The sequence below is a fragment of the Cetorhinus maximus genome, chromosome 7, assembly GCF_964194155.1.
Source record: "Cetorhinus maximus chromosome 7, sCetMax3.hap1.1, whole genome shotgun sequence".
Lineage (NCBI taxonomy): Eukaryota > Metazoa > Chordata > Chondrichthyes > Lamniformes > Cetorhinidae > Cetorhinus > Cetorhinus maximus.
The window spans coordinates 42,650,280-42,674,697 of NC_135885.1; the positions used below are offsets into that span (position 1 = coordinate 42,650,280).

Here is a 24,418-nt window from a genome sequence, read left to right on the forward strand (position 1 = left end):
TAATTTGTTAACTGTTTAGCTTTTATAATGTTTAAGTTTGTTGAGCACTTATGTTCACTGCTAAGCTCTTTGATGTGAATTTGACCATTATGTTGTTTGACTTTGAAAGCGTTTAATGTATGGTCATTCTGCACACAGTCTGTAAGAATAGAATCATAGAATGGTTACAGTACAGAATGAGGCCATTTGGCCTGTTGAACCTGTGCAGGCTCTCTGCAAGAACTGTTTAGCTAGTGCAACTCTCCACCCTAACCCTGTAACCCTACAATTTTTTTCCTTTCAGGTGCTTATCTAATTCACTTTTGAAAGCCGCGATTGAATCTGCCTCCACCATCTTTTTAGACAGTGCATTCCACTTTGTAGCTGCTTGCTGTGGTTTTTTTTTAAAAAAAGGTTTCCCTCATTACCGTTGATCCTTTTGCCAATCACTTTAGAACCTAGTCTCCTGGTTTTCTACCCGTAATTTGGAACAGTTTCTCTAGATAGTGTGCCAACCAATGTGGCAGGTAGGCAGTTGACCTCTATAAAGGCTGGTGCCTAGGAGGTGTGTAAAAGTGGGCTAGGCAGATTCACTTTTTCTCACCCTCTTCTCTTCATGTTGAAAAACACCTGATCTTTGCTCAGCATTTCCCCCAAACCCAATGGCCCCAATCACAAAAATCCTGTGTTTTTAATCTAAGTTTCATATGAATATTTTGTTTAAACTGAAGAAAAAAAGCTAGTTTGTTCGGCATCTTGTTGAAAGAGTTGAAGATAAAATAGAGCAGCATTTTTCATTTAGTCTGGCTAATTAAGTAATGTTACACATTTTCTTTGAGGAGATAGTTAATTGTAAATCAAAAATCTGGAAAAAGAAAAGTTGGTACCAGTAAAAGTGAAAATTTAAACTGTATTGTCGTAAAAATTGGTTCACCAACCTCCTTTAGGAAAGAGAAAAAGTGGTCTGTCCATAGGGGACTTCAATTTCACTCCAACCCGGTTGACCCTTAACTGTCCTCTAAAGTAGTCTAACAAGCCATTGTGTATCAGACTCCTACAATGCAGCAATTCAAGAAAACAACCACCACTTCAAAGGCAGGTAGAGATAAATGCCAGCCTTGCCAGCGATGCTCATACCCTGGCATGAATAGAAGTTACATAAAATGAAGTATAAAGTGTATGGAATGGCTCAGCATGGTTTAATTTCACATGTACCCACCTGACTTTGGGGATGGGAGATAGTGAAGCTAGATCTTCATAGGGTGAAGGGAAACTAAAACAGAAAATGCTGAAAGGTCAGGCCGAATGTGTAAAGAAAGTAGAGATGTTGACATTTGAGACAATCTTTTATCAGAACTGGACACAATTACAGATGGACTGTTTATAAAATGAAACGCAGCAAGGGAAAGAGGTGGTTGGATATATAAGAACAAAAGAATGACCTGTAAAGTGATTAGTTGGAGAACAGGAGATGGTTAAATGAGAGAACTGACAATGAAGATAAGAGAAATTAGAGAAATAAAAGACCTATGAGACCGAGAATGTGTGAATAGTTGAAGCAGGATAAATTGGAGATGGAAGTATTAAAAAACGGGTGCAGGAGTCTGGTGTAAGAACAAGGCAGATTGACACATGGGATGCAGGCCACCCTGCAGTCAAAACACCAATGGGACTCCTCATCCCAAGTACCAACCTGTTCCCTCCTCCAACTTCAGAAGCATGTGTACACCCATCCTACATTACAAGCTCCTATGTCGAAGAAAATGGGAGCTGTGAGTTGGAGTTGTTTAAGTCAATCTTAAGACCTGTTGGCTGAAGATTGCCTAAATAGATGAGGTTTTATTTCTTTTAGGGTAAATTTGCTGAGTTATCCTCTCTTCATGCACCCACTAATGGTTAGTTAAAGTGCTATTGTCATGGACCAAGTAGAATATCAACTGTCCATTGTGGAATGATGTGTGCTGCACATGTCCTAAAGGGGCATAAATAATCAAAGCTTATTTAATACCCCACACCAAACATCATGATTAAGGATGATAGCCATATCCTACCTCGGGTGGTAACTATTTCTAGAACTTATTGAGAATATCTTACGTTCCTCTTTATGCATAAGAATACCTCCGTTCAGTGAGGAGGAATGCTGTCTTTTATCAATGGTGTAACTAACTCCTTATCTGAATTTAAACTTTTACTTGTTTTACTAATGGTGTAGTAGGCTTAAAGGTTATTCTGCTGCCACTGAGTGCATTAATCAAACATCAGTAGATTGTATTGTCAGCTCCCTGCTTTTGTTCAATTTATTCTATTTTTTTCTAATTTTCCAGAGCTTGTGCTATAAATATCCAAAGTAGATGCTAGGTCCTAAGAACAGGTTGCTTAAAAGCTAACTTTAATTATGTGCAAATTATGTGTTCCCTTTAAAAACGCTGCAAAGAAAAATTCAAAATAGATGAAGAACCTTAATTGAGATAATAGAAAGAGGAGTAGGGGAAAGCAGGAAGACAAATTTATATGGAAGGGAGTAGACCGATTGGAGGTTTCAGCAATAAGGTTGTTTAAAAGTATGAGTCAAATTTATAATGCTTTTAAAATCAGAGAAAACTGGCTCCTAGATTCCCTTAGATATATTGGGCTAGATTTGCATTGGGCTGAGGAGGAGGAAGCGGGCAAGCTGGCGATTTTTGGATCACTGAAATCACCAAATGAGGATGGATAGAGTTAAAAGGCAGGAAGGAACAAGAAGCAGCAAATTGGAATGGCTCCAAGATGCTGCACAGGATCGTGCGGCAACTGACTGGTGCAAGAAGCAATGTCACTGTATCAATCAAGGGCAAGGACAACAGGACACTATTGATGGATGAGGAGCAGGAGGTGAGGTGAGGTGGGTGGAATACTTTCGGGAGATCTGCAACTAGCCCAGCCCCAGCTTCACGTTTAAGTTCGATGACAACACTGCATGTCTACCTGAGAGAAATTACCAGACCAGAGGTCCAAAACACCATCAGGAGCGTTAAGAACAACAGGGCACCTTGAATCGATGAGATAACGAGCAGAGCTATTGAAAGGTGGCAAGAATACCATCATAACAGTGCTCATGGACCTGTCCAACAAGATCTGGACTACAGAGGACGTCCTGGAAGACTGGAGACGAGGGTTAATCAAGCTGACGAAAAAAGGGAATTTCAGCAACTGTAATAACTAGAGGGGCATAACTCTGCTGTCAGTACCTGGATGGTCTTGAGCACAGTGCTCCTCAACAGATTGAAAGCAAAGGTAGATGGCACCCTTTGCAACAAACAAGCAGGTTTCCGGGGTGGCAGAATCTCATCAGCTGTGAGAAGACCAAGGCAATGATGACTGGACAGCAACAAGGCCCTTCCATCACCATCGGGCAACAGAGCATCGAGGACATCGACCATTTTCCCACTCTATGAAGCATCATCTCCAGTGAGGGTGATGTAGAGATATACTTCCACACAAGAATCTGCAGAGCAGCATCAATCTTCCAGTGGCTCCACACGGTCTGGGCATTCAATGCCATGAAGCTGCGACTCTACATGTCCATAGTAGTACCAACTGTAATCTATGCCAGTGAGACATGGAAGAGAACAGCAAAGGCCACATAAGTTGGATTTCTTTCACCAGCACTGACTACATAAGACCCTGAACATCACATGGAGAGACGGCATCACCAATGGAGGAGTGCTACAGAGTGTTGTTCAGAAGTGCCTGTGGGACATTGTGACGGAGACATGACTGAGACTGGCTGGATATGTATTTCACGTCCTAGTGATATGCCTCACCAGAGTGGCAATAGAATGGACACCACCATTTGGATAAAGGAGATGGGGCCAGCCAAAGACGATCTGGTGAAGTACATTTAAGGAGGACCTTCAAGAGCAGGACACCAACTGGGCTGGAGCGAAAGAGATTGCGATGGGCTGGTGGTGGACTCTTGCTGCCATTGTGCCACATGGGACTGGAAGAGCCAAGTCTAAGTAAGAAACAATGGTATGCCCGATGTGCTGCCGCCTCCTAGTAATTTTTGGTGGAGAGTCCTGTGGAGGAGCAACTCTCCCCAAAATGATGGGTCATTAATTCATCATACAAATGAGCCAGTTGAGAGCTTGTTGAACTACAAAAAGCGATTTTGAAGGGAGTTATGGGGAACATCAGGGTCACAACTAGATCCAAGAAGAGGAGGCAGCATCGAAATGGGGAGCCAGTAATGGAGGTGGGTACATTGAAGAGCAGTGCGTACAAAGGGGAAGGATCAGAGAGTTCTTCATTCAGTGGCACATGGGGGCCATTGAGAATTTTCAGTTTACATTGCGATCACCACTGATCCAAGCCACCCACAGGCTCAGTGGGCAGTGATATTTGCCTTCATGCTGGACCTCCTCAGGTGCAGAGTGTTATCGATTGCCACTCCATGTGCCCATTAAGACACCGGCTGAGCAGAGGGCATTAATGAATGGGAAGGGATTCCACTCCTTCGATGTTCAGCTGGTGTGCGACAACCACAAGCGTATTTTTTTTTGCAGGTGTGCAGTGTATCCTGACAGCTGCCATGACACCTTCATCTGTAGGTATTTGCAGATGTTACAACTGTTCATGGCACCAGAGAGAATATGCAGATGGTTGCTAGGGGGCAGTGGCTATCCATTGAGGAGGCTGCTGACATCAGTACATAATCTTTGCACAGAGCTGCTCTAACTGCTGACACCTTAGCATAAGGGCCACCATGGAGCAAGCCTTTTGAAGGTGAGGTTCTGGTGCCTTAACTGGTTTTGGGGGAACACTCCAGTACACTCCGTCAATGACCTCTCAGATTCTGTTGATCTGCCCAATAGAGAATTGTGGATCTTTGAAGAAGACGATGCGGAGGAGTGGCACACTTCTTCAGAGAAGGAAGTAGTAGTGAAACATTGTCAACCAACCTTCCTGAGGGCTTGAAAGCATTGACCAGGGTGGAGGGAGGCTTGGGTTACACTAATTCAAGCATATTTCTTGTGAGGATGCCTCATCCTGGAAGGCATACAGCTTAGAAACTCGTGTCTCCCAGAGGGAGGGATCGCATCCGAGATTCACATGACACATAGCCTTTCCATTGTTCCCCACACTACCTGGAGGGCAAGCCTCCACTCCAACACAATTGCCACAAGCATACTGGTGTATCCAACACCACCCCCACCCCCCAGGAACTTTGCTCCTTCACTTCATATCAAACTTCTGCCTTATTATCATCAAGCAATGGAATCACACAAGTCTGGATCCAAACATCAGCATTTCCATTTCATTAGAGTCCTTATGAATGAAAAATCACCCAAATGAGCCACTAAGTGATACCCAGGCAGTTCCTTCTGTTCTTGCCACTCCTATGGGGTGCTCCCACTGTGAGGTGAGGATGAGGCGGAGGCAGGCTGTTCATGTGCATGCCCTCATCCTCCTTGTAGCAGTGCCACTGGGGCTTTACCATCGGCTGCCCACCCACGTGGATGCAAAGGCAGCCTTGATCATGGCCTTTCTGAGTAGTCAGAAGAACCAAAGCAGCGAATGATGATGATAATTCTCCCTGAGGGTTAGGCCCCTCAACATCATCACTGACTACCTCAGCCCTTTCATGGCAACATGAATGGCAGAGGGATTTACCAGCTTGAGCACATCTGGCATCCATGCTAAACTTTTGTGTCATCAGTGTAACTGGCTGGCCAGTGCTACAGAATGTGACATGCTCCATTTGGCCTCTGTTGCATTTGGTTCTCCATGCGGCTGGCCACTCTCCCAGTGGATGAGCTCATGCATACATATGCCTGAGATGTAGTGGAGCACATGTCATGGATGGCTCACCTGTTCTCTGCCCCTGAATAGGCATGTCGACATTTGGGCACACACCTATTGCTCCTCCAGGAAGACCCACCTTGTGTGTGATTCCAGAGGCTCTGCATCTTTGTCCAGCTGAGCATGCTGTATCTGTTCTCCATCCTCCAAGGGGACTCCCCACAGCTCTCTCAGCCTTCCTTAACTCTTCAATAATGTGTTGCTCATCCTGTGCCATCCATTCGAAACAATTTGCGCTGGTGGAGGGTACATTTGACTGATGTAATGGTACTGGCTTAGTTGCTTCTCCCTCTGCTGAAGATGATGATATCGTCACACTGGCATGTTGAGGCTTCCCCTCCACCACTGACCCTATGGTGGACATAAGCTTGCTCAGAAAACGTGCCTCAGTCATGCTTCTGCAGAGCTGTAGTAGGCCATTAGAGCTTATGTGTTGGCAAATAAAGGGAAGGAAACTCCATCCCAATCACTTAACATTTGAAGATAATTTCATCCTGTCTTGGATGGGCTCCCATCTCACCATTGCTGACTTCCTGAAGTACTGCCACCCTAGCAATGTGAAGGCCCACTTCTTCCTCCATGGATTTTTAAAATAGCCTGAATTGGGGACCCACCACCTGAACAAGCCCTTTTTCTGGAGTTGTGTTCTTTTCTCCTGCAAGATAAAGAGCGAGAGAGTTAAAACCATGGTGTCTTCCTCCACAACCTCCAGTAGTGCTCCAGGGCAATCGTATATTCTGTGTTCCTGGGCAGTCTGTGCCCTCAGGCTGCTCAGCTCATGGGTGTGCTGATCACTACAGAACTGGAGACCTTTCATCTGAGTTTTGCATCACACTTAACTTGCCAACCCTCAGAAGATCATTTTGAAGTGCTTCCGGCATTGTACGCACATCCTGCTGACAACACAGCAGTTGTTCACTTCCACCCATCTCCTGCTGCTCTCTGGAAACAACAATCTTCCATGTAGCAATCACCTCCTAGATGTATCCCAGGGGAGGCACCTGTAAATCATGGGGCTGCCCTTGCACAGGTGCTTTACTTGTTGATGGCCTGTTGCTTTGCGCTCTCGTCCATTCTGAAATAATCATCACCCATAATAATGGTGCAATTTTCCCTTAAAATTGGGTCCGTTTAGCCCAAATCCCGCCACAGAAAGGGATGGTCAAGGGCATGGAGGGATTTTAAAACAGGAACAAAAATTTTAAAATTGAGGTGTTGCTGGACTCCATTGGAATCTGATGAGGTCAGCGAGCACAAGGGTGAATAGAACTCATAGGATACAGCAGAGTTTTGGATGAGCTCAAGTGATGGGAGGTCACCCAGGAGATCATTGGGATAGTCAGGTGGAGAGATAAGAAAGGCAAGGATGAAGCATTCTCTATGATAATAAAATTAATGCCACCAGAGGAAATTATATATTTAAAAATCATTGATACTTAAACCATACAGCTGGGTCAGATCGGCTTTGACCATTGCCATTGCACTTGCCTGATAATAAAAATAGTTAACATTTGATCAGTTACTCATGATAAAAAAATCTCTCAAGGCTGAGTTTGGCATTTATGTAAATAAGTAATCACTGTTTGCTTTATTCTCCTATTAGTCTCTGTAAGTAGCTCTATCACACACTTAAGTCTTAGGGTAAAGTCCTGTGTAGTATAATAAAAATAAACTTCACAAGGAAGTGCACATGTTAGCAATTTAGTGGGCCAACATGACTCTAATAGTACAGTAGGAACCTAAAGGTTCTGCCCTGACTGAACCCCGGACTTCAGATGTTGGTGAAGATACCAGCAGGGCTTATAAACTTTGTGTTAAAGCTTTGTATGTGAAATGCAGTCTACCCACTTTTCACCTCTACCGTTGTTTACAGCAAGCAGATGAGCACAAATCACTTAACTATTTTCCCTTTCTTCTTTTTACTAGGGCATCAATGCCTCTGCTTTGGAGAAAGAGATTGGGCCAGAACAGTTTCCAGTCAATGAACATTATTTTGGTTTAGTCAATGTAAGTGGAGAGGACTGATTTTATAAATATCCTTAAAAGGGACTAAATCGTTAAAGGCATTTTTGATGTAATTTTGTGTACTTAATGGTGTGGGTATGGGGAGTTAACTATTTACCTTTTGTCAAACTGTGACTGCACTTAGCACATCCAGGTCAGTTGGATGAGATACAAGAGATGTAGAGCTCCTTTTATGTTGTTCTGACTAATATTTTATTCTTAACAAAAGTACTTATGCATTTAATACGTTTCTGAAGAACATAAGAAAAAGGAGCAGGAGCACAGCATTCAATATGATCATGGCTGAAGCAAAAACAAAAAAATGCTGGAAAACCTCAGCAGATCTGACAGCATCTGTGTGGAGAGAAAGACAGAGTTAACGTTTCGAGTCCGTATGACTCTTAGCTCTGAAGAAGTCATACGGACTCGAAACGTTAACTGTCTTTCTCTCCACAGATGCTGTCAGACCTGCTGAGTTTTTCCAGCATTTTTTGTTTTTGTTCAGATTTCCAGCATCCGCAGTATTTTGCCTTTATATTATGATCATGGCTGATCTTGGGCTTCAACTCCATTTCCTTGCCTGCTCTCTATATCCCTGAATTCCCTGAGAGACCAGAAATTTGTCTATCCCAGCCTTGCTACAACCATCCACAACCCTCTTGCGTTCCTAAGAATTCCTAATACGTACAACTGTTTGAGTGAAGTAATTTCTCCTCATCCCATCCTAAATGATTGGCCCCTTATTTTGAGACCATGCCTCTGTTTTTAGACTCCCCGACTAGCAAAAAAAACTCCTTCAGAGTTCTGTAGGTTTCACTGGAATTGCACCATTCAGAGGACATCAGCCCAATTTGCTAAGCCTCACATCATAGGACAACCTCTTCATCCCAGGGACCTTCACTGTACCATCTTCAATGCGTATGTATCATTTCTGAAATGTGAAGACCAAAACTGTACAGTTCTTTGTCATCTTCTTCTTCATCTTCTTCCCCCCTCTCGAGGTCAAGGATGACTTGCTTCCACACTAAAAAGAGATCTTGGGTGACTGAAGAGTCCGATGCGTGACCTGCAGTCTCTGTCACAGGTGGGGCAGATGGTGGTAGGGGGTCTTATACCCTCATAGATGTTTACAGTACAGAAGGAGGCCATTCAGCCCATCATGTCCATGTTGGTCAACAAAGATCTGACTACATTAATCCCATTTTCCAGCGCTTGGCCCATAGCCCTGGAGACTATGGCAACACAAGTGAATATCTAAATACTTCTTAAATGTTACGAGGGTATCTGACTCAACCTTCCTTTCAGACAGTGAGTTCCAGACTCCCACCATCCTCTGGGTGAAAAATATTCCCCTCAACTTCCCTCTTAGCCTTCTACCTCTTACCTTAAATCTATGTCCCCTGGTTATTTACCCCTCTACTAATGGAAAAAGTGCCTTCGTAACCACCCTATCTATGCCCCTCATAATCTTATGCACCCCTATCAGATTCCCTCTCAACCTTTGCTGCTCCAAGGAAAACAACCCCAGCCTATCCAATCTTTCCTCCATGGCTCAGACCATCCAAACCCAGGCAGTATCCTGGTAAATCTCCTCTGCACCCTGTCCAGTGTAATCACATCCTTCCTATAATGTGGTGACCAGAACTGCACGCAGTACTCCAGTTGTGGCCTAACCGGTGTTTTATACATTTCCAGCATAACCTCCCTGCTCTTGTATTCTATGCCTTGGCAAATAAAGGCAAGTACCCCATATGTCTTTGTAACCACCTTATCTACCTGCCCTGCTACCTTCAGGGATCTGTGGATTAATCAGGATGGAATGGAGGAAATGGGTGGATGAGGTGCCCAGGTTGCTAAGTGCTCCTTTTGCTGTCAATGCTTGGCTTCAGCTAGCCTTTGGCGATGAGATCGATGCTTTCTGGATGCTTTCCCTCCACTTGAGTGGGCTAGGGATTCCCAGATGCCAGTGGGATGTTGCACTTTTTCAAGGAGGCTTTGAGGGTATCCTTGAAGCCTTTCCTTTGCTCTCCTGGGGCTTGCTTGCCCTGTCGAAGCTCCGAGTAAAGCGCTTGCGTCAGGAGTCTCATGTCAGACATGCGGATGATGCCTGCCTGTCGGAGCTGATGAGTGTGGTCAATGCTTTGATGCTGGGGATGTTGGCCTGAGTGAGAATAATGATGTTGGTGCACCTATCCTGCCAATGGATTTGCAGGATCTTGCGGAAGCAACGCTGGTGGTACTTCTCCAGAGTTTTGAAATGCCTGCTGTACATAGTCCACGTCTCTGAGCCATATAGGAGGGCGAGTATCACTACTACTCTGTAGGCCATGAGCTTGGTGCCAGGTTTGAGGTCCTGGTCTTCAAACGCTCTCTTCCTCAGGGGGCCGAAGGCTGTGCAGGCACACTGAAGGCAGCGTTGAACCTCATTGTCGATGCCTGTCTCTGTTGATAGTAGGCTTCCAAGGTATGGAAAGTGGTCCACGTTGTCCAAGGCCTCATTGTGGATTTTGATAACCCGGGGTGGGGGTGGGGGGGGTGGAGGCAGTGCGGTGTGGAGGGGGCAGGTTGGTAGAGGACCTTTGTCTTACGGATGTTCAGTGATAGGCCTATGCCCTTGTACACCTCAGTGAAAGTGCTGACGATGGCTTGGAGCTCGGCCTCCAAGTGTGCATAGGCGCAAGCGTTGTCTGCATACTGTAATTCAATGACAGAGGGTGGGTCGACCTTAGATCTGGCACCCAAGCGGTGGAGGTTGAACAGGTTCCCACTTGTTCTGTAGTTTAGCTCCACTCCAGTGGGGAATTTGCTGAGGGTCAGATCGAGCATTGCAGCCAGGAAGATCAAGAAGAGCGTTGGTGCAATGACACAGCCTTGCTTGACCCCGGTCCAAACGTGGATTGGGCTTGTGGCGGATCCATTGGTCAGGATCACGGCTTGCATATCATCGTGGAGCAGGCGGAGGATGGTGACAAACTTTTGGGGGCAGCCAAAACGGAGGAGAATGTTCCATAATCCTTCGCCGTTGACAACGTTGAAGGCTTTTGTGAGGTCAGGGAAGGCCATGTACAAGGGTCAGTGCCACTCCCTGCATTTCCCTTGCAGTTGCCACATGGTGAAGATCATGTCTGTTGTGCCCCTCAGTGGGCAGAATCCGCATTGTGAATCTGGGAGGAGCTCTTCAGCCACAGGGAGAAGGCAATTGAGGAGGATTCTTGCGATGACCCACCCTGTGGCTGGCAGCAGAGAGAGTCGTCTTTAGTTACTGCAGTCAGACTTGTCACCTTTCTTGAAGATGGTCACGATTACAGCGTCTTTGAGATCTCCTCCTGGCATGCTCTCCTCCTTCCAGATAAGGGAGATGAAGCCATGTATTTGCACCAATAGTCCTTCTCTGCCGTGCTTTAGTGCTTCAGCGGGGATTCCATCTACTCCTGATGCCCTGTTGCTCTTTAGCTGTTGAATGACCTTTTCCACCTTGTACTGGGTTGGGGTTGTGCTGAGGTGGTGGTGGGTAGCATGCTGCGGGATGGAGTCGAGGACACTTGCGTTGAAGACACGGTCTCTGTTAATTTTGTATAATTTAATTTTATATCCTTTCTTGAATGTGAAGACTAAAACTACACGGTATTCTGGAAGCGAGTCTCACCAAAACCCTGCACAATTGTACAAGTCTTCTTTATTCCTGTACTCCAGTCCCCTCGCAATAAAGGCCAACATGCCATTTGCCTCAGTTCTGTTGAAGGGTCATGAGGACTCGAAACGTCAACTTTGCTTTTCTCCGCTGATGCTGCCAGACCTGCTGAGTTTTTCCAGGTATTTCTGTTTTTGTTATGCCATTTTCCTTCCTTAATTGCTTGCTGCACCTGCGTGCTAGCTTTCTGTGTTCCTTGTACGAGCACACCAGGTCTCTTTGAACATCAACACTTACAAGTTTCACATCTTTTAAAAAACATTCTGCTTTTCTATTCTTAAAACCAAAGTGACTAACTTCACACTTCCCTACATTATACTCCATCTGCCATCTTGTTGCTCACTCACTTAACTTGTCTATATCTCTTTGTAGCCTCTCTGTCTCTTCCCAACAGCTTACCTTTCCACCTAGTTTAGTATCATCAGCAAACTTTGGTACATTACTCTCTGTCTCTTCATCTAAGTCATTAAATAGCTGAGGCTATTCAGCACTCTACTATTCACTGCCTGCCAACTTGGAAAAAGCTCCATTTATACCCACTCTCTGCTTTCTATCTGTTAACCAATCTTCTATCCATGCTAAAATATCACCCCACCTCTTTAGCCTTTGTTTGTCTATTAACCTTTTGTGTGGCCTTTTGGAAATCTAGGTTCCCCTTTATCTACCTGACTAGTTACATACTCAACTCTAAATTTCCCTTTAATAAAATCATGTTGACTTGTTCTAATCACAGAATGCTTTTCTAAGTACAATGTTAACACTTCCTTAATAATAGACCCCAGCATTTGATTTTAGGCTAACTGGCCTGTTTTCTCTCTCCCTACTTTCTTGAAAAACAGTGTAACATTTGCCAACTTCCAATCTAATGGGACCATTCCCGAATCTTAAGGAATTTGGAAAATCATAGCTAGCGCATCCACCATCTCTGCAGCTATCTTTTTCAGAATCTGAGAGTGTAGGCTATCAGGTCCCAGAGATTTTTTGGATTTTAGTCCCTTAAATTTCGCCAATACTTTTTTCTGCTGATATTAATTTAATTAATTTCCTCACTCTTTTAGCCCCTAGGTTACTGTCTATTTCTGGTATGAAACTTGTTTCTTTTACTGTGAAGACAGACACACAATATTTGTTGAATGCCTCTGCCATTCTCTCATCTTCCATGATGATTTCTCCTGTCTGCTTCTAAGGGGCCAATGTTTACTTTAGCTACACTCTTCCTTTTTATACACTTATAAAAGCTCTTACAATCTGTTTTTATATTTCTGGGTAGTTTACACTCATATCATATTTTTTCCCTTTTTATCAACTTTTTGGTGGCCCTCTGCTGGTTTCTAAAACATTCCCAATATTCAGACTTGCTACTGTATTTTTTAACTTCTATTCCCTCCAATGACATTCATTGATGTATAATTTTTGTTAAACTCTCTGTATCTTCCTGTCCCACTCTTCCTGTCTTTATCCACTTTGCTAAAATGTCCTGATACCGCGACCTTTCTCTTTGAATTTCTAAATTTCACTCCACTCGAACCCTCCTCCCTGTTAGTTTAAAGCTCTGTCCATAGCCCTAGTTATACAATTGGCCAGAACACTGATCCCAACCTGGTTTTCAAGCAGAGACTCTCCCAACAGATTAGCTCACTCTTCCCTGAGTACTGATACCAGTGCCTCATGAATCAAAGCCCCATGAATTTGAAACTCCTTCTTCCCACACCATTCTTTGAGTCATGTGTTTAATTCTCTAATCTGCTTGACCCTATTCCAATTTGCATATGGCCCAGGTAACAGTCCAGAGATGATTACCTTTGATGTTCTGCTTTCTAATTTAGGCCCTAACTCCTCAAATATTCTCAACAGAACATAATTCCTGGTTCTACCTAAGTTGTTGATTCCCATATGGACCACGACAACTGAAACCTCACCATCCCGTTTCAAGTTCCTCTCCCGCCGCGAGGAGATGTCCTTCATCCTGGTTCTGGGCAGGCAATACAACCTGCAGAGCTCCCAGTTGTGGCTGCAGAGAACAGTATCTATCCCCCTGACTATACTGTCTCCTATCAGTACCACATTCCTCTTCACTGGCCCCACTTGAATGGAATGGCAATTTTCACTGCATCCAATCTTGTAGTTGGTCTGAGTAAGATAGCCATATGAGTGTTAATTATATTTTAGTGCACTTTCACATTGTGTGTATGTAGGAACAAAGTTGAGAATCAGCTACTCAAGCATTTGCTTAAGGTTCTTAATAGACATCTAAAAGAGATTTTCACCAACGACTATTCGTGGGCGAATCAGCGCTAAAAACAGTTACATACGAGCAGAAGTAGGCCATTCGGCCCCTTGAGCCTGCTCCGACATTCAATAAGATCATGGCTGATTTGTTTGTGTTTCGAATTCCATATTCCCATCTACCCCCGATAACCTTAGATCCTCGTTAGTCAAGGGAATCAATCTACCTCTGCCCTAGTAATATTCAGTGACCCCTCTTCCACTGCTTTCTGAGGCAGAGAGTTCCAAAGTTGCACAACCCTCAGAAAAAAACAAAATTCTCCTCATCTCTGTCCTATAAGGGCGACCCCTAGTTTTGAACTCCCCCATAAGAGGAAGCATCCTTTCCGAGTCGACCTTGGCAAGACCATCAGAATCTTTATATACTTCAATCAAGTCATCCCTCATTCTTCAAAATTCCAGTGGAAACCAGCTCAGCCTGTCCAACCTATCCTCATAAGACAACCCACTTATTCCAGGTATCAATCTAGTACACCACCTCTGAACTGCCTGCAATGCATTTACATCCTTCGTTAAATAAGGAGACCAAAACTGCATACAGTATTCGAGATGCGGTCTCACCAATGCCCTGTATAACTGAAGCATAACATCCTTACATTTATGTTCAATTCCTCTCGTAATAAAGGATAGCATTCCATTAGCCTTGATTACCTGCTGTACCTGCATACTAACTTTTTGTGACTCATGCACTTGAACATCTAGATCCCTCTGCATCTTGGAATTCTGCAGTTGTTCTCCGTTTAAGTAATACTGTGCTTTTTTTATTCTTCCTGCCAAAGTGAACAACTTTACATTTTCCCACATTGTACTCCATCTGCCAAATTTTTGCTTACTTGCTCACCCTATCTATATCCGTCTGCAAACTCCTTATGTCTTCTTCACAACATACTTTCCTATCTGTATTTGTGCCATCTGCAAATTTAGCCACCATGCCTTTGCTGACCTCATCTAAGTCATTGATGCAAATTGTAAAAGGTTGAGGCTCTAGCATGGACTCCTGTGGGACTCCACTTGTCACATCCTGCCAATCAGACAAAGACCCATTTGTGCATACCCTGTTTTCTGCCAGCCAGCCAATCTTCTGTGCATGCTAATGCGTTACTTCCTACACCATGAGCTTTTATTTTCCACAATAACCTTTGATGACACACCATACCAAATGCCTTCTGGAAATCCAAATCCAGTTTGCCTTTCTGTATTCTTTATAACCCCACAGTCATTGTTTACTAAAATATCACAAGCATTCTGGAGACTAGGATTGGTGGAGGGACAGAACCTCGTGGTCAGTCTCTAAACTTATCAGTTCAATTGATCAATGAAGAGGAACAGAAGCACTGGAAAAGGCCATCACTGGCTTACATGTTAGAGTATCCACATTGTACTGTAACAGTGAAATGGGAACTATGCAAACATTTAGTCATTTTTCCCCTAAAACGGGCCAAGTGGTTTATGATGAGTGCATAATATTTACCTGTAGAGCTGATTTTGATTTTAATTGGCTCCAGTTTGGAAAATCAATAGTTGTACTGAATGACCAGGAAATTCCTGCAAAGATTCTACATAACTATGGTGTAAGAGTGAAGTTGCACCATTTGTTTGGAGGAAATTTACATAAAATTGATTTGCACCAGTTTTATGCCAAAATGATCTAGATGAAATAAATATCCACAATCATTTACGCTGCCTCCAAGATACAACTACCAAAATACTCTGCCTTCATTTACAAAGCTCCACTCCCATGCAAAGAATAACTCATGCCAAGATTCTTGGGTTTACACAAATTGTGTGTTGGTGTAGATTTCCATGCAAGCATTTGAGTGCAGACCTAAGGTCACCAGACATCAGCATAATTTATAAAAGCAAAACATTGCGGATGCTGGAAATCTGAAATGAAAATAGAAAATGCTGGAAAAACTCAGGTCTGGCAGCATCTATGGAGAGAGAAACAGAGTTAATGTTCCGAGTCCGTATGACTTCTTCAGAGCTGTCAGAGGGAAGAGCAGTACTGAAGAAGAGTCATACAGAATTGAAACGTTAACTCTGTTTCTCTCTCCACTGATGCTGTCAGACTGGCTGAGTTTTTCCAGCATTTTCTGTTTTTATATCAGCATCGTTGAGATTTCTTGAGGTTGCTAGCAATGTTAAAATTTATCAGTTTTTAAAAAAAACTGTTTTGAAACCTGCATTATAACTAATTCCTGTGTGTTAGATTCAGGAAATTATGGCTCAATGTCTTAATATTTTAAAACCCTGAAACTTCCAAAATTGAAGAACAATTTGATTCATTTTTTTATGTACGTACACATAGTAATATGCAACTTTCTCTTTATAATTTTTGTAAAGCACAAAGTAACTTTTGTACTGTAATGCTACCTGGGTTGGAAAATATAAGAACTGCAAGATAACATTTTGGTTAACATTAGATAGAAGTAAATATTAAAATTGGCATCACTTCTGAAGGGCTAATGTTATGACTGGGATGGGAGGAGTGCGCGAATGATCAAGCCCCACTACTCTGCAGGCTGTACCATTAAATTAAATGTTTAATTTTCTCACCAAAATGGCCAAATGTGTACCTATACCTCCAGTATCCAGATGAAAAGAGAACAGAAACAGAAATACCTGGAAAAACTCAGCAGGTCTGGCAGCATCGGCGGAGAAGAGCACAGTTGCCAGACCTGCTGAGTTTTTCCAGGTATTTCTGTTTCTGTTTTTGATTTCCAGCATCCGCAGTTCTTTGCTTTTATATCAGATGAAAAGAGACTCTGACCAGGCTTCTTTCAAAAACTCAGAATGATAATTTATTTTGAAACAAAACTTCTTTTAACAAGTTGCAAGTACTGGTTAACACACAACTGTATTTGGGAAGTATAACTATCTATCTCTTCCTAAAGAGCACACGGACAAACAAAGGACAAATGGATAGTCTCTCTGCAAAGATGGGCTTTGGCGGATGGGCATTATAAAATAAAAGTGTCTCAACGCTGTCGACCTGTTGTTCCGTTGTGTGCCGGTGGATGTCTGGAATTTCTCACCAATTACCTCAGCTGTGCAGGTCCAACTTCAGACTAGTTACACTAAGATGAATGTTCTCTAGCTGCAGGGTTGATAGCCACACACCATTTTAGGCAAGATAGAAAGGGGCAGCCAACCAGGGTAGCCTTCCTTCCTCAGCTTGTTCCCCAACAGGACTGAAAGCAAAACCACAGGTTCAAACTTCAGGTTTGCCTCTGCCATGTGATTGCCTTTTTGTCTTCCAACTTTTCATCAATTAAATTCTTTGCAGTTCCAAACAGATCTTCTTCCAGTACCATAAAGGTCAGGTGATTTCTTGGAAGAAGCCTGTTTGCTGACAGTTTCAAGGTGAACTTTTAAAAAAAAAAAAATCCCAGATTAGCATCCAAATGTCCTGATCATGCTATGGCCCTTCATTTTGTAAAAGAAAAATTCAGTCTTGAGATATATGATTCTAACACTAAGTTCCAATCATTTATTCATACAACTGTGTGAAGAGTTACAAAAATACTTGGAAAAACTTAGCAGGTCTGACAGCATCTGCGGAGAGGAATACAGTTGACGTTTCGAGTCCGTATGACTCTTCATCAGAACTAAGGAAATAGAGAAATTAAGTGAAATGTAAGTTGGTAGAGGGGGTGGGACAGGTAGAGCTGGATAGTGGGGCCAGTGATAGGTGGAGGCAAAGAAGAGATTGCCAAAGATGTCATAAACAAAAGGACAAAGGGGTGTTTGACGGCGGTGATACCACCGTCAACATCCCTTTGTCCTTTTGTCTATGACATCTTTGGCAATCTCTTCTTTGCCTCCACCTATCACTGGCCCCCCTATCCAGCTCTACCTGTCCCACCCCCCTCTACCAGCTTATATTTCACCTCATTTCTCTATTTCCTTAGTTCTGATGAAGAGTCATACAGACTCAAAACGTCAGCTGTATTCCTCTCCGCAGATGCTGTCAGACCTGCTGAGTTTTTCCAGGTATTTTTGTTTTTTGTTCAGATTTCCAGCATCCGCAGTATTTTGCTTTTATCTTTGCGTAAAGAGTTATATTTTTCTGAACTGTTTTTGACTTTATCTTGTGACTGATTTCAGCTTGTTTGTCCTCTCTTGTGCTATTAGTTTGGGAATACCTGCTACTGTAATTCAGTCCTTCAAGCACTTTATTTTTGCCGTCCATTTCGAGAGAAAGTTCTAGCCTACAAGAATCAACCCAGGAGAAAGGAAAACCTACTCACGTGCTTGGCAGATCTCTTCCACAATATAGCTACACAAAAGAAGAAAGTTGGTGTAATACCTCCCAAAAAGTTTATAACAAGACTGCGGAAAGAAAATGGTAAGATTCTTATACAAGGGAGGCAAGGTCAGTCTAATTTGTGAATAAATGTCAGGATATAATCAGTCTGACAACACCTCTGATTTTACATGCTGACACTTGGTTACTAACAAAATGAGTGGTGATGGTTGATCATTGTAAAATAGTTAAATGTTGGGGAAATCAACATGGAGAAAACCAACAATTTGACCGTTTTTACCTTGCTGTAGTATCCTGGCTAGATTTTATTATTTGAATGATGCAATAGTTGGAAAATCGATCACAGCATTTACAGATTATCTGAACATTGAATAATACTAGTACTGTAATTTTTTAATGGTAAAACATTTTGACTATCTTTGTATAATTTTTGTGCTACAGGTGCCATTCTTGTTCCAGAATTGTGTTTGCACTGCATATACATTGTTGCAGGCTGAGCTGGATGCCAACTTGCACAGGTCTTTAGCAAAGGTGCAGATGCATGTCACAGAATTATGCAGATTAGGAAGATTGTGATATCAATCAGGGTATACTCTCACCCTTGTTTTTGTTATGATCCCAGTTGAGGTTACCCCTGGACTAGCCTGATCCCAGAGTGGAACCCAGCTGGATAGATCTTAACTTTTAATTTGTTTGTTCAGATACTTGGAAAGTAGCTACTGAATAGAGTCACAGGAGTCAACTGATAAACTTTTAACAAAAGAATAAAATATTTATTCAACAAGAAAAGATTAACTGTATTGCAATACTCCTTCACCCACAACTATACCTTTTACAGATATATGCAGTTTTGTAAGGATAACACAAGTTACAAAGTTATCTTGTACTTTAATGTTCACAGTAAGTATACAGTCCATGTAAACCAATAGGCATCCTGTAGTCAGACACACCACACTCTGAAACCTAGTGACAGATGCCACCTCAACCAGATGCTGTGGACCTCTCCTCATCTCCCCCCAGATGCTTGTCACACTGTGAGCCAACCAGTCTCACTGCACTCTGTCTTTCACAGGAGGGTTTCCAATTTCCACTCTCCAAGACCTTGCCTTGGAATCTTCTCCCAAACCAACGCTTTCTCTCAGTCACCTTCCTTAAGGATTCACTTCCATGGTTTCAAATTCTCCCTCTGATGTTCCTCTTCCCAGGGTCACCACATGCATTCAAGCTGTCTTCCATGCACTCTTTCTCACCAACTCAGCCTTCAACAGTACCACTACTTCACATGCTCATAGCAAAGAGTTACAGACCTTCAATTATCTCTTTGGACCTTCTTGCCTCCTGGAAGCTGTTCTCGCTTTAAATATGCTTTCTGCAGCTTTTATCTCTTTTTAAATCTCAAGCTTGTGGCCTTTCTCTCTGCCCCTCACTCTTAACTTCATTAACATGACCTTTTCCAGGTTCCTGCCCTTCCTTTGACTAGAAGGTCGCCTTGGGACTTCTTCGTTCCACTCCCCTGGATTTTGGGGTCTTTTGTTTAGCTTGGGACTGGCTATCTGTCTCCTTTGCTCCAGAATCTCCTGGCAGCTACTTTCAAAACCAAATGAATTCAAACAGCTTCCAAAATCAAACTACTGTTTCTCTTCTGTGCGAGGGACCTGCCTCTCTGGACCCCTGTTACTGGGCAACAGCACTTTTTTTTCTACACTTATTTGCTTAACTTAGCTTACAGTCGTAAAACTCATTAGAATTGCAAGCACCTTTTAAAGTGAAATTAAAATTCAATTTGACCTTTCTTAACACACGAATACAGAAACACAAGTCAAACGTTAAAGCTAGAACTCATTCCTAACACCCACAAATACAAATCTCACTTACTTAAACTGTCTCTATTTGCTAACGTTTTCAAGTCCCATCATGGCCTTGCTGCTCCTATCTCTGTAATTTCCTTCAGCCCCTCAATCCTCTGAGATATCTGCATTCTTGTAATTCTGGCCTCTGTTGCATCCCCGATTTTCAGCGCTTTACCATTGGTGGTCGTACCTTCAGTTGCCTAGGTCCCAAGCTCTTCATTACCTCACCACTGCCAAACCTCTCTGCCTCAATACCTTGCTTTCCTCCTTTAAGACATTACTTTTTGTCTTTTTGTTCAAGCTTTTAGCCATCTGACCTAATGTCTCCTTATGTGGCTTACTGTTAGACTTTGTTTTATACTGTAATGCTCCTGTGAAGTGCCTTGGAATATTTTATTACAATAAAGGCACTTTATAAATATAAGTTGTTAATGTTGTAATACTGATTTGATGCCAATTTGATGTTTTTTTTGAGATCAGGGCTCTAGCAAGCACTCTCCTTTAACCTACCACAGCTGAAGTTGCGTTCAGCTGCAGAAAGGACTGCCCCCAGCTGCCCTCACCTGCCCACGCCACCCACCCTCCACGCACCAGTCCTCTCATGAGCGTTACTAAGAGATCAGGTTAGTTGCTGATTGGTTTCTGCTGGCTGCTACTGAGTTTGTAGAAGTGTGTGAAGTTTGTAGTGATAGTTCAAGTTGGTGATTTCGATTGGGAATCGTATTGCAGGTTCTGAAGGCTTTGGTCCTGATTGCAAGGGTCCTGGACAAACAACTTGCTCACAGACACTCACTTGGCCTACAACATGACAGGAAGAATGAGGAAAGGCGTAATAGAGGAGGGCAAGCTACTTGAAGGGAAATGGGGAGGAGGGCACTCAACAAGAGGCCATATTCATCTACCGCAACCTCACAGCAACAGTGAGTTAGACATCTCTGCTTCACTAGGAATGTACTCATTGAAATCTACCACCTGTTGCAGCCAGAATATCAGCCTCGGAACAGGGTGAGGTCGGCATTGTCAATAACTGTGAAAGTGACTGTGGCCATGAACTTTTAATGCATCGGACTCATCCAGGCTGGAGCAGGGGACATCTTAGTTCCTCATCCACTGTTGCATATGAGAGGTCACTGAGACTCTGTATGCGGAAAGAACTGAATATATTTCATTCTCTCTTGCCTGAGCAAAGCAGGTGAAAGAGCATGTGGCTTCGCGAGGATTGCAGACTACACCATGGTGCATTTGTTGTTTTGCAGCTACCGCATGTAAATCAATGTACCCTCTAATTTTTTGGATGTGCAGGTGATTTGTTTGAGTGCGCAGACCCTTAAAATTTTTTTTGACTTGTGAGTGGCCTTTGTGGGAACCTTTGTGTTGCTGTATGGCCTAGAGGGTACATTGATGTCAATTCTGGGATGTGCTGTAACCAGAAGGGATTTCACATCCTCCATACTCAGCTGCTGTGCAACCAAACTCGGCGTCATGCAGGTTGGTGCTTGGTATTCTGACAGCAATCTTAGTGCCTTCATTCTGTGGTAGTCTGATATACCATTGGCATTTGAGCTACCATGACAAACCAAGTAGCCAAGCCTGGCTACTGAGTGACAAAGGCTTTGTGCTGACCAGCTGGCTCATGACTCTGGTGTGCAACTGATGCAAATGTGGGCAACCTGCATATAACGAAAGCAATGCTGCCACATGATTGAGCAGATCTTTGGGGTGCTTAAACAGTGCTTCCGCTGCCTGAACTGTTCTGGAGGAATTCTGCAGTATTTGGCAGAGCATGTGTCAATATTTGTTGTTGCATGCTGCACAACCTTTCCATCATTGGGGCACAGACTTGCTACCAGGTATATGGTGAACAGCGGAGGAAGAAGACCAGAAAGAATGGAGGAGGCAGCTAACATATTCCCTTCCTTGCTGGGCTATCCATGATTAACTTATCTGAATGCAGCCCCAATTCTCTTGAACAGTCCAACACCTTGCCGCTCTTCTGTGACTGACTGTCACAGGTCCCCTTGGCCACAATGCTAAAATAAAAGCCACCACAAAATATTCCAAACCAAATTTGTAGATCAAGCCAATACAAAAGCAAAATACTGCGGATGCTGAAAATCTGAAATAAAAAGTACTCAGCAGCTCTGGCAGCGTCTGTGGAGAGAAACAATTAACCTTTCTTCGGAACTAAATCAAACCATCCACTTATTCCATACAAAAGTCAACTCATCACCCTTGTGCATTTCCTTAGTGCCTGTCTTCTGTGTGTGTTTTCCTGTCGTAGTGTTGTTGTACAATGCTAGCCCAGTGACTGCAGTATGGCTTAAGGAAGGCTGTTGACATTGCAAGACAATCTTGCACAGCTCACCTCAGCCTGGTTTCTGTCTGCGCCACCTAAGCATGGATGAGGGAAGCCTGTGGTAGCTGGCTGTTGGACAGCTGCAAGATCCTTAGCAAAGTTACAGTGATAGGGGCACAAATATGATCATTCTTACAGACTGTGCCACTGCCTCTCCCATGGGCTGGCTCTAATGACATGATTCTGAACTTGCATGGCACAAGCTGAGCCTACATGGTTTCATTCTGAGCTTCCACTGCAGTACTCAAATGTTGGGTGTCTTCTGCTTGTGCTGCAATGGAAATTGAGGTATTTGCCATCTGATGCTGAGTCCGCAAGTGTTCTTGTGCTGGACGCAAGTGCCAGACTGAAAAGGATGGGCAACAAGGTCTGCGCAAAGCCCTGTGCCAAGTTGGTGCCAGCCTCTTCCATGCTCCTTGACATTGAGCAAAGATGTTTTGGCAGGCCTGCTAGTACACCAAGCAGTTCAGTGTGCATACCCACCAACCCTCTTCTATGGCTTTCCCATCAAAGTCCTCAACTAATTCCTTTGCGGCAGAACTCGCGAGCGACCTCACTCTCCAGTGAGCTGGCACCTGTGGTACCCTTGCCCCCTGCTTTTGTTGCAGGCCACTCATGCTCTGAGCCTCATCACATGTAGATCTTATCTCTAAGCAGCTGTCTAAAGAATGCGCAGTGTCAGTATCTGAGTTGGTGGCTACAGGTATGAGAATGAGTGACGGTGTTTCTTCATCACAGTTTGCCTGTTCTTCCATCTCTTAGTCTTCCACCACTGCCAGAAAAGATGGCAATTCTTGGGGATCTGAAAGGAAAAAAGCACAAGGTAGGGTTTGGGTAAGGAGACTGGGGGATGGCAGGAAACAAGAGATGCATGCTTACACCATGTGCAACTTGTAAATCCGAAGTGATTGTGGGATGAGGGGAAAGTGGAATGTGAGAATGAAGATTGGGTATGAGCATAATGTCATCTTTGATCTTTCCAAATCTGCCACTGCCCATCGCCACATTCGTGGGCCCCAATGATGAAGAGCACCTTTTCTTGGGGATAAAGATGTCTATCAGTGCCTGTTCCTTGGTGGTTAGCTGCTGCTGCCTTCAATCATGTGCCAACATATTCTGCAAAAGAGAGTGCAGTTGGTCAGCGAATGTGGTGCACAATATTTGGGTAACATGCCTGTTACATTTGGATAGCTGGCTGTGTATACAGGCCCTGCGTTGAGTGTGTGAGGCTTACAACAGTGCTAAACAGGAGGGTGAGGTGAAACTATGAATGTGAGGTATGACTCATGATTGTTAGACATTGTTGGTAGTTGAGTGAAGGAAAGTTGGTGAATTGAGCAATATGTGAGGCTACTGTTTCGGTTATAAGGATATGGCGTTTGAAGATGAAGTCACTGACTTTGTCCATTCTCATGAGGTCATTAAACTTCTTGCAGCGCTGCGTCTAGGCCCTCTGGGCAATGCTATTTGCATTGACCACAATGGCTTCTGTTTCCATCGCCTTCTCTGAGTTTGTCTGGAGGGCCACCTGGCCCTCTGTGGATAGTTAACAATTCCCCTCCTGTCCACCTCCTGCACCAAGGCCTCTAGTACTGTGACTAATACTTTCTTCCCTGTTGTGCAATTACTGGGCCTTCTTACAGATTGTTTTCCCTGGCCACTTCATCTGCTGCAGCCAGAATGCACCTCCCCTTTCTGAGATAATACAAACAATGGCCAGGTAGTTGACAGTGAGGATGAAAGCTGCAGGAAGAAATAGACGGTCTGGTTGGGTAGAAGTGGAAAATGGAATTCAATCCAGAGGAATGTGAAATAATACATTCTGGGAGGTGCAAGAAGGCAAGACAATACATAGTAAATGGGAGGCTATTGAGTATTGTGGATGAACAGAGAGCCCTTGGAGTGTATGCCCATTTACCCTTAAAGGTGGTTAATAAGGCATATGGCTTCTTTTATTAGCTGAGGCATAGAATATAAGAGCAGGGAGATTATGTTAGAACTGTATACGACACTAGTTAAACCACAACTTGAATACTGCATACACTCTGGTCACTGCATTGCAGGCAAGACGTGATTGCACTGAGAGGGCACGGAGGAAATTTGAGGATGTTGCCAGGATTGGAAAATTTGAGCTATGGGAAAGA

At 43.5% G+C, this 24,418-nt stretch overlaps 1 protein-coding gene across 2 annotated transcripts in view; it reads left to right on the forward strand.

The window, feature by feature from the left end:
* usp12a (ubiquitin specific peptidase 12a) overlaps window positions 1-24,418 on the forward strand; it is a 47,014-nt gene that overhangs the window by 6,148 nt on the left and 16,448 nt on the right. Inside the window, exons 2-3 of one of the 2 annotated variants that reach the window (XM_078545389.1) lie at window positions 7,747-7,827; window positions 17,936-18,149. In XM_078545389.1, the coding sequence (XP_078401515.1) occupies window positions 7,747-7,827; window positions 17,936-18,149 (295 nt within the window). Of the gene's footprint in view, window positions 1-7,746; window positions 7,828-17,935; window positions 18,150-23,065; window positions 23,098-24,418 lie in introns of those variants that run through there. The other variant, XM_078545390.1, reaches the window with a different exon arrangement.